General features: G+C 40.6%; 1 protein-coding gene across 1 annotated transcript; it reads right to left on the bottom strand.

The window, feature by feature from the left end:
• Nucleotides 1-6,707: 6,707 nt before the first annotated feature.
• LOC119504798 (acyl-protein thioesterase 1-like) lies at nt 6,708-8,357 on the bottom strand. Its single transcript, XM_037797352.1, has one exon. The coding sequence runs from the start codon at nt 8,355-8,357 to the stop codon at nt 7,665-7,667; it is 693 nt and encodes a 230-aa protein (XP_037653280.1). The 3' UTR covers nt 6,708-7,664.
• Between the last annotated feature and the right edge of the window lie 6,348 nt (nt 8,358-14,705).

The following is a 14,705-nucleotide window of genomic DNA, read 5'->3' as shown; positions in this document are numbered from 1 at the left end:
GAATGATCAAATGAGAGGGAGAAGGTGTAACTGAGAAACTAGGATTTAACAGATGATTATGACTACTAACTCATTATACAGATATCTTTTAGTTACTAGTGTATCAGAATAGCCAGAAGGAAACACCTGAAATTGTTGAACTATAATCCAGTAGCCTTGATCTTTGATAATCATGGTGTTCTGGTTAGCTAATGCTGTCAGTTTTCAAAACACCAGAAATGGATTGGCTTTTATAAAGGGGGTTTATTTGGTTACAAAGTTACAATCTTAAGGCCATAAGGTATCCAATATAAGCCATCAACAATAGGGTACCTTCACAAAAGAATGGCCATTGGTGTCTGGAAAACCTGTTAGCTCAGAAGGCATGTGGCTGGTATCTGCTTGCTTCCAGGTTGCATTTCAAAATGACATTCTCCAAAATGTTGCTCTTGGGGAGTTAAGTCCTCTTTTAGCTTCAGCTCCTCTTCAAAATGTTAGTCTCAGTTGCTCTGAGGTCCATGTCTGTGAACTCCTTTATACAACTCCAGCAATCCACTTAACACCCACCTTGAATGGGCAGGGTAACACCCCCATGGAAATTATCCAATCAAACATTTCACTCACACTTGATTGAGTCACATCTCCATGGAAACACTCAATAAAAGAATTCCAATCTAATCAACACTAATACATCTGCCCCCACAAGATTGTATCAAAGAATATGGCTTTTTTTCTGGGGGAAATAATATATAAAAACCAGCACATTCCACCCTCTGACCCCCAGAAAAACATATTCTTTCTGAATACAAAATACACTCATCCCATCACAATATCACAGAAACTTAAACCATTTCAGTAACGATAGTTAAGTACAAGATCCCATCAAAATCAGTTACAGGTGTGGTCTGTCCTAAGGCATAATTCTTTAGCTGTGGATCTGTGAAACTTAGAACAAGTTATGTGCTTCCAATATACAAAGGAGGGACATTCTTAGGATAAACATTCCCATTCCCATAAGGAGAAACAGTAAGGAAAACAGGGTTTAAGGGGCCAAAACAGTTCCTAAAACCTGCAGGGCAAACTTCATTAGATTTCAAAGTCTGAGAGTCAGTTATACAATGATGCTTTATCCTTGGGGCTTAAGAGAGTGGGAGCCCAACCCTACCCAAATGCTTACATGGCAGCCCTTTTCTCTCCAAATGCTGGGGTGAGTACTCCAACATATTCACACATAAGGGGGACCACCTCCTTCTCCGCCCCACCCTCCTCAAACATCGGGGTGCCACCCAGACTCTGCCTCTCTGGGGCAAAGGCTGTCCCCTCTACAAACAGTGGGGTGATGGCCAGGTTCTCCCCAATCCCTGCAGAATGTGCTCCACCCTCCCTGGGGACTGGGGTGGCAGCAATCTTCCTGAGCATTGAGGCAGAAGGCCCGCACTCTGCCTCCGGGGCAAACTCACCCTTTCCACATGCATGGGCTGCTTCATTCTCCCATCCAGAGACCTCTTAACTCCAAACCTCAATCTCCATGATTCTGTCCTTGAAGAAATTTTTCCTTCAGTTTGTTCCTTGTCTGTCCCTTCCAGTCCAGACCTGCAGTGTATCCATATATACAGATCTTGCAAATATCTGGTTGGCTTGGCATGAAGCACACAGGGGTCAAAACCTTTATACAATAGGACTTCCCACAAATCCTTTCTGGATAACTCCATCTCCAATCCTGACTTGTACTGAGATGGTGGTCAGGTTCCATGTTTATTTAAATCCTCATGTGGGGCTGTAGCTTCTGGGGTCTCACTTTTGGAAGCCCAGAATTTTCCAAATTATCAGTTTCTGGTTTCTTTGTACCCAAGTGTTCAGTTCTAAGTTTCTCTCTCTCCACTTGCATTTTACTAGAAGCTGCAAGGAGAAGCCAGGCCATGCTTTTGATATTTAGTGTAGAAATCTCTTCAGCTAAGTATCCAAGCTCATCATTTTCAAATTCTGCCTTACATTAAACAACAGGACTCAATTTTGCCAAATTCTCTGCCACTTTAAAACAATGACTGCCTTTTTCCCAGTTGGCAATAACACAGTCATCATTTCTATTTAAGGCTCATCAGAAGTGTCTTTAGAGTCCATATTTCTTCAAACAGTCTCTTCAAAGCATTCTAGGCCTTTCCTATCAAGCCCCTCAAAATTCTTCTGGAATCTTCCCCTTATCCATTTAAAAAGCCATTCCACTGTTTGGTATTTGCAGCAGCACCAGCACCCCACTTCTCTGGTACCAAAATTTGTTCTGGTTTGCTAATGCTTCCATTTTGCAAAACAACAGAAATGGATTGGCTTTTATCAAGGGGGTTTATTTTGTTACAAAGTTACAGTCTTAAGGTCATAAAGTGTCCAAGGTAAGGCATCAACACTAGAGTACCTTCACTAAAGGATGGCCATTGGCATCTGGAAAACCTCTGTTGGTTCGGAAGGCATGTGGCTGGTGTCTGCTTGCTTCCAGGTTGTGTTTCAAAATGGCATTCTGCAAAATGTTGCTCTTGGGGCACTTTGTCCTCTCTTGGCTTCAGCTCCTCTTCAAAATGTTAGTCTCAGTTGCTCTGAGGTCCATGTCTGTGAACTCCTTTATACAACTCCAGTGATCCAATTAACACCCACCTTGGATGGGCGGGGTAACACCTCCATTGAAATTATCCAATCAAACATTTCACTGACAGGTGATTGAGTCACATCTCCATAGAAACACTCAAAGAATTCCAATATAATCGACACTAATATATCTGCCCCCACAAGACTGCATCAAAGAATATGGCTTTTTTTTCTGGGGGACATAATATATACAAACCTGCACAGATGGTATAACTATATAGTTTTTATCAGGTGACCCTTTGATTATAAAAACTGTGTGATTGACACCCCCCTTTTTCCAGTGTATGGGTAGATGAGTAATAAAATAAAGACATGCATGAAAAAAAATAATTCAGGAATATGGGGATAAAAACACCCCTATGTAACCTACGAACAGTAGTTATAGTATTACTTTAATAATCTTTCATCAATTGTAAAAATGTAACTACTGTTAAAAATAGCATTACAAAAAGTGTTATTATCAATTGTAACAAATTTTCCATACCAATGCAAGTGTGGGTGGTGGGGTGGTGTATTAGGTAGGGTTCTCTAGGGAAATAGAACCAAAAGGAGATATCTGTAAATATGAGATTCTACAAAAGTGTCTCACACAACTGTGGAGATGCACAAGTCCAAATTCTGTCGGGAAGGCAGCAAGCTGGCAAATTCAATGAAGGTCTTCGATGAACTTCCCAGGAGAGGCTGGCTGGCTGAAAAAGAAGTGAAAGTTCTCTCTCTTCACCCTTAAAAGTCTTAAACTGATTGGATTAAATCCAGCTGAATGAATTCTCTCATTGCAGAAGGCATGTCCTTCGTTGATGTTATTAGCCGCAGAGGCAATCAATTGATTGATGATTTAATGAACAAGCCTTCTGGTTTATTAACCAGCCACAAATGTCCTTGTAGTAATGGTTAAGCCAGTGCTTCCTTGACCAGACAACTGGGCACCATCAGCTGGCCAAGCTGACACATGAATCTAACCATCACAGTTGACCCCTTGTCACTTGGAGCTAGACACATCACCTTAAACCATAATTAATCTCTAAATAGAACATAATCACACGCATATGTTTTGCCTAACAATACTCAGCTGTCCTGCATACAACCAGAAATGCACTAAATCTCTCCAGAATAGGGTGCAAGCACTTGGGTAACATTCACTCTTAAACTTGATATCCTATAACTTAAATACTATGAAATGAACAGTACAACTTATGTCATATGATAAGGCAAAAATATAGAGAAGAAAACAAAGATATTTGCTTCAGGGACAAACGCAAACATACTCATGACAAAACAAGGGGGAAATATCCATGCCATCATAACCCTTGTTTCTGTAATTGGTCATGTAGTCATAGTTCATATTTATCACTACCTTCTTCCACTACCATTCCATGTTCCCTTTGCCCTCAGCAAGCACTTTAGCTGGCCATGGTTCATTGCCTGGTGCAGTGACCCAAACATTCATTCCTGAAGTTTCTGGGCCATTGGAAGTCCTGCCTGCTTTGGGTTGTTGCAGTTTTCCATTGACTTAAATCACAGGGCATGGTAGTAATAAGAGAAGCCCCAGGGGATCTCCTGTATTCCAGAAAAACTCTTTAACTCCATTGCGTAGTTGCAGTCCTATCTCCCCTTAATAGTCAGAATCAATCACCCCAGACAGTACAGTAATCCCCTTCCTTGCCTGTTGAATCAGAGGCATGAGAAGCCCAAAGTGACCCAGTAGCAATACTAACTTCCAATTCAATAGAATTATTGCTGTGTCTCCTGTTTGGAGCACTCCTTTTGGAACTAAATTTTCCTAGCAGATCACTAGGAGTGATAGTGAGGGGTGCCTCTCCCATTTCCACCCCTTGATTCCTGGATCTGTGAATCCTGGCTATTGGAGAAACAGCACCATAGAGTGGAGGATGATACCGAGCAAACACAGCCTCCTAGAGAACACTGCCCCAGCCCTGCAAGGTATTGCTACATAGTTGGCACTGTAATTGAGTCTTCAACAGGCCATTCCACCATTCTACCAATCCAGCTGCCTCTGGATGATGGGAAACATGATAAGACCAGAGAATTCCATGAGCATGTGCCCATTCCCTCACTTCATTTGTTGTGAAGTGGGTTCTTTGATCAGAAGCAATGCTATGTGGAATACCATGATGGTGGATAAGGCATTCCATAAGTTCACAGATGGTAATTTTGGCAGATGCATTGCATGCCGGGAAGGCAAACCCATATCCCGAGTATGTGTCTATTCCGGTTAGAACAAATCACTGCCCCTTCCATGATGGAAGTGGTCCAATGTAATCAATCTGCTACCAAGTAGCAGGCTGATCACCTTGGGAATGGTGCCACATCAGGAACTGAGTGTGGGTCTCTGTTGCTGGCAGATTGGGCACTCAGCAGTGGCTGTGGCCAGGTCAGCCTTAGTGAATGGAAGTCCATGTTACTGAGCCCATGCATAACCTCCATCCCTACCACCATGACCACTTTGTTCATGAGCCCATTGGGCAATGACAGGAGTGGCAGGGGAAAGAGGTTGACTGGTATCCACAGAACAGATTATTTTATCCACTTGATTATTAAAATCTTCCTCTGATGAAATCATCCTCCAGTGAGCATTCACATGGGACACAAGTATCTTCGTGTCTTTTACCCACTCAGAAAGGTCTATCTACATCTTCTTTCCCAGACTTCTTTGTCACCAATTTTCCAATCATGTTCCTTCCAAGTCCCTGACCATCCAGCGAAACCATTAGCAACAGCCGATGAGTCAGTATACAAATGCACCTCTGGCCAGTTCTCCTTCCAAGCAAAGTGAACAACCAGGTGCACTGTTGAAGTTCTGCCCACAGGGAGGATTTACCCTTACCACTGTCCTTCAGGGACATCCCAGAAAGGGGCTGCAGTACCGCAACTGTCCACTTTTGGGTGGCACCTACATATCATGCAGAACCATCTGTACACCAGGCCCAAGTTTTCTCTTCCTCAGCCAATTGAATGTAAGGAACTCCCCAAGAGGCCATAGCTCTGGCTGGGAAAGAGAAGGTAATGTGGCAGGAGTGGAGGCCATGGGCATTTGGGCCACTTCCCAATGTAATTTACTTGTGTCTTCAGGACCTGCTCAAATCCTAGCTCATATACTTCATTTCCATTTTATAATGAAGTGCTGCTGTGCACACCCAACTTTATGGCTTGGCAGGTCACACAACACCAAGCTCATGATAGGCAACTCAGTTCTCATGGTAACTTGGTGGCCCGTGGTTAAGCATTCTGTCTCTACTAAGGCCCAATAGCAGGTCACAAGCTCTTTCTTTTTTTTTTTTTTTTTTTTTTTTTCACAGAAAGGCAGAATTAAATTTTATTTCACATTGATACAAACCGTGAAAAAGATTTACATTTTCCCACACTACAGCAAAACTTTTCAATGGAATAAGGTATCTTGACCATAAATAAGATGTTTATTTGTATAACTGAATATAACTTTATATTCTTCAAAATAAAAGACAATGTGTTTGTAAATGATTGTTTAAAAGTTTTAAATCCAGACATAAACATATGGCTTAATTATTAACATTCTATATTGTACACTGCCAAATTATTTCCTTTATCAATTAGTACCCATTTATACTGACGCAATTCCATCATTGTTTTATCAGTTGGAATAAAACCCCAAAACTAGCAATTCAAAATACCAAGCATACACTTCAATTAAATATTAAACTGTGTGGTAATTATACCATATGTATCAAGTTCTGACTACCCTTTATTACCCAGAAATTTGTTTTCAAATAATTTTACAGTAATCTGAAAATACTGACTATATAAAATCAAAGGATTGCTATTTTTATGTTTGCACAAAAACTAAAATATCATTTGATTAAAGTCAAAATTTCAAAGATGTTCACTGGCAGATAAAAACCAAAGCAAAATTTTCTGATGGATTCTAATTTTCCACAGTAGCTGGTTTCAAACATGTACAAAGTAAGTAAAATTAAACTCTATACTACAAGGAGAATCATCTTAGATCAAATCACCTTAGAAATTACAATTTTTAAGATCAAGTCTTAAAATTTCAGAACATAGTAAAGTATGATCTAATCATTCTTCCAGTTGATTACAGAAAATTAAAACCACAGAATCATTCTGTTCCCTGAACTAAAGATTCTAATAACTGAGTAAGTCTAAATTTGGACTAAAAAACAGTTAAAGAAATAAGTAGCACAGAAGTTTTAAGTGATGTCTGGTTTCATTATAAGTATAAATACATCATAAATACCATATATCTGTGATTCAGAATGTCAAATTACAGCATTTATTAACATCTGATGTCTATGGCAGGGAAGCAATATTTGGTCTCCTATGAAGGATAATAAAGGCAGAACACATGCCTTTTCTAGAAAGGAGAAAGAGTATTAAATGGAAATGATAAGAAAAAAAGTCTGGTCCCCCAAATAAAAGGGCATTAATTGAGGAGAGCAATATTACTCTTTCATTAACACTTAAAAGTATTATCCCTATTATTAGGAATTATATAATACCATCTCATTTTGTACTATCATTTTGATGTATATCAATACCACCTTATTTTGTATTACAATTATTATGTATATATGAATACATACATAAAAATACAGCCACTGTGTGGTGACTAGGCAGTTTGGGAATAAATCCATAGTCTAAGTCATGATGCACTTAAATCATTTATATCTTAATTACTCATTTAAACCTGAACAAATTTTCTCTAAGCATACTAATAACTTCCAAATGATGTAATGAATATTCTGGTTGCAGTATTTTATTATTTTTCTGAATTACATTTGGGAAAAAGAAGCCAGCTGCTTCACCTATTTTAATACTAGTATTACTCTGGGATCACAATATACAGATACATGAAAAGAAACTTAAAAGAACATACATTTCCCATGAGGAGACATTTAGTTTGTGTCATTGGTACGTATTTGCAAAACATTCTAACACTGCAAACAAGAGGTTTCAGGATTGGGCACATTTTAAAAGTTTCTACTCTACTACAGTGATGCTGGTGTACTTCTACCCAAGGCCTCTTAGTGATGTCAATCAACTGACGGTAGGACTTTATCAATGAATTGCTTGATATCCATCATTTCCTGGTGACATGAACTGTGCATCAAGCCCCCATAGGTTTTGAAGGCTACATTGGCTGGATTTACCAATGTTTTTAGCTTTTCAGTAGTAACGGAACCAAACATTAGGGGGACTAAGGGGTCACAATCTCCATGACACTGGAGGATAGATATGTCTTTATTAGTGCCAGTGATAGGACCCTGTGGAAATGAATCCCGAAGTGGAAGCCAGCAACTGAGTGCAATGACACCTGCCAGTTTCTGCTGCGTGGTAAGAGCAGTATATAAAGATAAAGCTCCTCCCTGGGAAAATCCTCCCAAAATAATCCTGTTAGAAGGAATTCCATTCTTCACTTCTTGGTCTATCAAAGATTTGACATTTTCTGCCGCCTGCTTGATTCCAGGTTCATCTTCCTGTGAACCAGGTGAAAGCCCAATAATATCAAACCAAGAAGGCATAGTCATATTCATATTTAATGTTACAGGCATAACTGGCGCATGCGGGCAGATGTATTTGATATGTGAACTTCTGATACCTGCAAAGGCTTCTGCCCATCCATGCCCTGTGTCTCCCAATCTGTGAAGAAAAATAACCGCCGCGGTGGCCTTGCGGGCGGCGGGCACGATGGCGGGCAGCGGGGCTGACATGTTATTGCCGCACATGCACGGCTCGGCGGCCGCGGTCGGAAGTGGAAGGAAGCACAAGCTCTTTCTTAAAAGGAGAGTAGTTATCTGCAGAGGATGGTATGGCTTTACTTCAAAATCCTAAGGGCCTGCATTATAATTCTCAGGAGCCTGCCAAAGGCTCCAAACAATATCTGTATCTGCCACTGACACTTCCAGTACCACTGGATTAGCTGGATCAAATGGTCCAAGTGGCAGCACAACTTGCACATCAGACTGAACCTGTCACAGAGCCTCATCTTGTTCCAGTCCCCACTCAAAACTAGAAGCTTTCCTGGTCACTCAGTAAATGGGCCAGAGTAGCACACCCAAATGAGGAATATGTTGTCTCGAAAATCCAAGGAGGCCAACAAGGCATTGTGCCTCTTTTTTTAAAATTTAATTTCATTGAGTTGTTCACATACCATACAATTATCTAAAGAGCCAAAGTGCACAGTCAATTGCCCACAGTACAACCATAAAGCTGTGCATCCATCACAATTATTTTTTTTCAATTTTTAGAACATTTTCATTACTCCAGAAAAGAAACAAAGACAAAAAAAGAAAACTCAAATCCTCCCATACCCTTAACCACCTCCCTCTGTTTTTGACTCATAGTATTGGTATAACAAATTTGTTGCTATTGATGAAAGAATGTTAAAATATTACTAACTGTAGTACATAGTTTGCAATAGGTATATTTTTTCCGTATATACTTCTCTATTATTAGCTTCTAGTTATAGTGCCATATATTTGTTCTAGTTCATGAAAGAGATTTCTAATATCTGTAGAGTTAATCATGGAGATTAACCACCACAAGTTTCAATGTTTTACACATCCCCATCTTTTGACCTCCAACTTTCCTTCTGGTAACATACATGACTCAAAGCTTCCCCTTTCCACCACATTCACATACCATTCAGCACTGTTAGTTATTCTCACAATAACGTGCTACCATCACATCTGTCTATTTCCAAACACAAGTTCAACCTAGTTGAACATTCTGCTCATAATAAGCCAACACTCCCCATTCTTTAACCTTGTTCTATATCCTAGTGACTTATTTCATGTACATGAGTGTTCTGGTTTGCTAATGCTGCTGGAATGCAAAACATGAGACATGGATTGGCTTTTATAAAAGGGGGTTTATTTGGTTATATAGTTACAGTCTTAAGGCCATAAAGTGTCCAAGGTAACACATCAGCAATTGGGTACCTTCACTGGAGGATGGCCAATGGTGTCTGGAAAACCTCTGTTAGCTGGGAAGGACATGGCTGGCAACTGCTCCAAAGTTCTGGCTTCAAAATGGCTTTCTCACAGGACATTCCTCTCTAGGCTGCAGTTCCTCAAAAATGTCACTCTCAGTTGCTCTCTTAGATTCCCTGGAGTAAAAGTCTGCTTTCAACAGCTGTCTTCAAACTGTCTCTCATCTGCAGTTCCTCTCTCAGCTTCTGTGCATTTTTCAGTGTCCCTCTTGGCTGTAGCTCCTCTTCAGAATGTCACTCTCAGCTGCACTGAGTTCCTTCTGTTTGTCAGCTCATTTATATGGCTCCAGTGATTTAATTTAGACCCACCCTGAATGGGTGGTGTAACACCTCCATGGAAATTATCCAATCAGAGTCATCACCCATAGTTAGGTGGGGTGCAACTCCATGGAAACACTCAAAGAATTACAATCTAATTAACACTGATACATCTGCCCACGCAAGATTAAATGAAAGATAACGGTGCTTTGGAGAACATAATACATCCAAACTGGCACAATGAGTTCACATATTATAATTTGTTCATATCAGTGAGACCATGCAATATTTGTCCTTAAGTGTCTGATTTATTTCACTCAATGTAGTGCCCTCAAGGTTTCTTCATCAATCTGTTTTTTTTTTTTAAAGATGGTTTTGTTCACCCACCATACTTCCCATCCTAAGTAAACAATTGAAGGTTCCCTGTATAGTCATATATCTTTGTATTCAACACCATCATCACTATCTACATAAGGACATATCCATTTTTTCAACAAAAAAGGAGGAAGACTCAAAAAAGGTAGAGAGACAAAAGTAAAAGAAAAACATGACAGCTAAAAAGCAACAAAAGTAGATAGAGTTAACCTAAAGTGGAATAAAAGAATTAGACAATATCACCAATGCCAAAAGTCTCATACCCCTCACTTATGTCCCCCTCTTAAGGGCACTTAGCTTTGGTATATTGCCTTTGTTACATTAAAGGAAGCTTAATACAATGTTTCTGTTAATTATCATCTCTAGTTTGCAATTATATTTTTCCCCAATAGCACCCTATTTTTAATACCTTGCAAGGCTGACATTCATTTGCTCTCCCTCATGTAAAAACATATTTGTAAACTTCATCACAATTGTTGAGCACTCTAGGTTTCACTGAGTTATACAGTCCCAGTCTTTATATTCTTCTTTCATTCTGATGTCTCACATGCTCCTAACCTTCCTCTTTCAACCATACTTACAGTCATCTTTGTTCAGTGTACTTACATTGCTGTGCTACTATCACCCAAAACTGTGCTCCAAACCTCTCACTCCTGCCTTTTCCTGTCTGTCTCTAGTGCTCCCTTTGGTATTTCCTGTAGTGCAGGTATCGTGTTCATGAACTCTCTGTTTGTCAGAGAATATTTTAAACTCTCCCTCATATTTGAAGGACAATTATGCTGAATATAGGGTTCTTGGTTGGCAGTTTTTCTCTTTCAGCATCTTAAATATATCACACCTCTTCCTTCTTGCCTCCATAGTTTCTGCTGAGAAATCCGCACATAGTCTTATCAAGCCCCCTTTGTATGTGATGGATCACTTTTCTCTTGCTGCCTTCAGGATACTCATTGTCTTTGACATTTGATAATCTGATTATTAAGTGTATTGGCATAGGTCTATTTATATCTATTCTGTTTGGGGTATGCTGCACTTCTTGGATCTGTAATTTTATATCTTTCATAAGAGATGGGAAATTTTCTTTGATTATTTCCTCTATTGTTTCTGCCCCTTTTCCCTTCTCTTCTCCTTCTGGGACATCCATGACATATACATTTATGAGCTTCATGTTGTCATTCAATCCCCTGAGATGTTGCTTATATTTTTCCATTCTTTTCCCTATCTGTTCTTTTGTGTGTAGGATTTCAGACGTCTTGTTCTCCAGTTCCTGAGTGTTTTCTTCTGCCTCTTGAGATCTTCTATTGTATGTCTCCATTGTGTTTTTCATCTCTTGTGTTGTGCCCTTCATTTCCATAGATTCTGCCAGTTGTTTTTTCAAACTTTCGGTTTCTACCTTATGTTCGCCCACTGTTTTCTTTATAGCCTTCATCTCTTTTGTTATATCTTCCCTGTACTCGTTGATTTTGTTTTTGATTTGATTAAGCATATTTCTTTGAAACTCTTTAATAGAGTGTTTCATTCAAGTGAAGCAATATCTCAACTATATCTTGATTGGGGTATAAGTTTGTTCTTTTGACTGGGCCATATCTTCATTTTTCCTAGTAGAGATTGTAGTTTCCTGTTGTCTAGGCACCTGGTTTCCTTGGTTACCCCAGTCAGCTGTTCCCAGACCAGAAAAAGTTCAGGTCTCAGAATGGGGTTATAGTCAGGGTTTCTCTTAGAAGAATGACAGACTTTTCTGTAAGGTCTCCAGATGCTGTGCTTTTCCTGACCTGCCCAGCAGGTGGCACCTATCAGCCTGTTGCTCCTGACTGGTGTAAGATGTGGCCCCTTCAAAGTTTCTGTTTTGGCTGTTTTCCTCCAGGCTCTGGGGTCTGCTTTTGAAGGGAAAGCTGGGCCCCACCTGCTTACTCTTAGGGAAGATACATCCCCTAGGGAGTTAACATCTGAATTTGAATAGTTTCTCTGACTCTGTTATCCCCAACCCTGTCTGGCTCAGAGTGCTGTGAACTGAAAATGGCTGTGGCTCTCTCCTCTGAGCCCCTCAGGTTGAGAGAAAAAGGGATAGAAAGCCCTCTTTTAGAGCCAGTACACGGTCCCCTGGTTTCACTTGTTGGCCAGAGGTAACACCTGGTCTTCTAGGCTCCCCCTCCTGGGACAGATGAGTCCTGGTTCTTTAAGGTCAGTCATCACTAAACGCCTCTGTCTGCTTGTTGGGCATTTGTAGCTTGTATTCAGGAGTACACGTTTGTTAATTAAATCCCCGGCTGGAGCTGGACTGAGCTATAGTCACTTGCTCCAGGAATGCTGCTTTGTATCACAGCGAGGTTTTGCAGCAAAGCCTGCCATGGGGGGAGGGGGCTACCAGCACAGTTGCACAGTTTTTACTTACAGATTTTATGCTGTGATCTCAGGCATTCCTCCCAATCCAGGTGGTGTATGATGTGTAGACAGTCATGGTCATCCCCCAGCAAATTATTTACTAGTTTTTCTTGATTGTTCACTAGTTATTCCAGGGGACTAACTAAATTCCACTCCTCTCTATGCCACCATTCTTGCCTCCTCCTCTGTGCCTCATAGGAGGGGCCAGATGCAAACCTTATCCTTCACCTTAGAAGGGAGTTCTCTACATGCCCCACACCACTGGACACCTAGAAATTTTACTGAGCTGGAAGCCCCTGTATTTTTATTGGATTTATCTCCCATCCTCTGACATGCAAATGCCTTACCAATAAGTCTAGAGTAGTTGCTACCTTTTGCTCACTAGGTCCAATCAACATATCATCAATATAATGGACCAGTGTTATGTCTTGTGGGAAGGAGAAATGATCAAGTTTCCTGTGGACAATATTATGACATAGGGCTGGAGTTGATATACCCCTGAGGTAAGACAGTGAAGGCATACTGCTGGCCTTGCCAGCTGAATGCAAACTGCTTCTGGTGGTCCTTAATAACAGCTATTGAGACAAAAGAATTTACCAGATCAATAGATGGGAGTAAAGTATTTGCCAGATCAATAGCAATGATACCACATCTAGAACATCAGCTGCAATTGAAGTCACCACTTGGTTAACCTTACAATGATCCACTGTCATCTTCAAAGACCCAACTGTTTTCTGCACAGGCCAGATAGAAGAGTTGAAAGGGGATATCGTGGAAATCACCACCCCTGCATCCTTCAAGTCATTAAGAGTAGTCTCAATCCCTGAAATCCCTCCAGAAATCTGGTATTGCTTCTGATTTACTATTTTGCTAGGCAGAGACAGTTCTAGTGGCTTCCACTTGGTCTTTCCTACCATAATTATCCTCTCTCCACAAGTCAGGGAACCAATGTGCCAAATGCTGAGTGTGTCTATTCCAATTATGCATTCTGGAACTGCAGAAATAACCACAGAATCGGTCCAAGGACTCACTGGACCCACTGTGAGACAGACCAGAGCTAAAACTCCATTGATCATCCATAAGGCCCTACTCTGACAGGAGGACCAGAGTGATGTTCTGTTTCTCCTAGAATTAATGTCACTTCTAAACCAGTGTCTATTAATCCCCCAAATATCTATTTCCTTTTTCCAAATGCACAGTTCTGGTAAAAGGCCATGAGTCCCCTTGGGGAAGGCTGGGAGGAGGATTAACAGGATAAATTTCTGGCAATGTAACAAGGTCCTTCCCCAAGGGTACCCAGCCTTCCCCTCATTCAAGGGGCTCTGGGTCCGTAAACAGTCTCAAATCTGGAAATTGATTACGGGGCCATGACTCTGTTTTTGTAATTCAAGGTAGACTTTTGTTCACTTGACCTAGAATTCTGCTTATACAGCTCAAACAAGAATTTAGTAGACTGCCCAACTATTTTATTGCTAGGTACTCCATGATCTACTAGCCAATGCCATAAGTCTCTGCAAGTCAGATTATTTTGACTGCTGCCTTCAGCCTGTTTTCCATTATTGTAGCCACACCCACCTTGTCTTTGATGATTAACTACTGCCATGTGGCTTCTGTCAATTCGGGATCTGATTATCCCCATTGTGTTTAAGGATTCTAGCTCAGTGACAGCAATTCCCAGTAATATCTGACCTACAGAGAAGGGCAACTACAGAGCTCTTTAAAGATGATGGAGCTAATCTCACAAATTTATTCCTCACAGTCCTGGTAAAAGGTGTGCCCTCTGGATATTCTTGGGATGTGTGAGCAGGTCTTCCACAATAAATCTGTTCTAATATTCCCATCTCTCTAAGCCTTTGGATCCCTCCTCTACATTATATCAGGGCAGTTCTGGCATTTCAACCTCCGGTAATGCCAGCCACCTTTTGATCCATGTTTTAGCCAATCACCCAAACTATTAACACCCTTTCTAATGCCTTGAGCTACAACACTGAATGCAGGATCTCTGCTCAGTGGGCCCGTATCAATAAGTTCAACCCAATCCAACTTTATATTCCTTCCACCATTATCCCCA

This window comes from Choloepus didactylus, chromosome 10 (genome assembly GCF_015220235.1).
Source record: "Choloepus didactylus isolate mChoDid1 chromosome 10, mChoDid1.pri, whole genome shotgun sequence".
Taxonomy (NCBI): domain Eukaryota; kingdom Metazoa; phylum Chordata; class Mammalia; order Pilosa; family Megalonychidae; genus Choloepus; species Choloepus didactylus.
The sequence above is the reverse complement of the archived record's forward strand: the minus strand, read 5'-3'. Positions and strand labels throughout refer to the sequence as shown.

Excerpts from the sequence above, each read along its gene's own strand:
- LOC119504798 (XM_037797352.1), bottom strand. The coding sequence starts at position 8,357 with ATGTGCGGCAATAACATGTCAGCCCCGCTGCCCGCCATCGTGCCCGCC.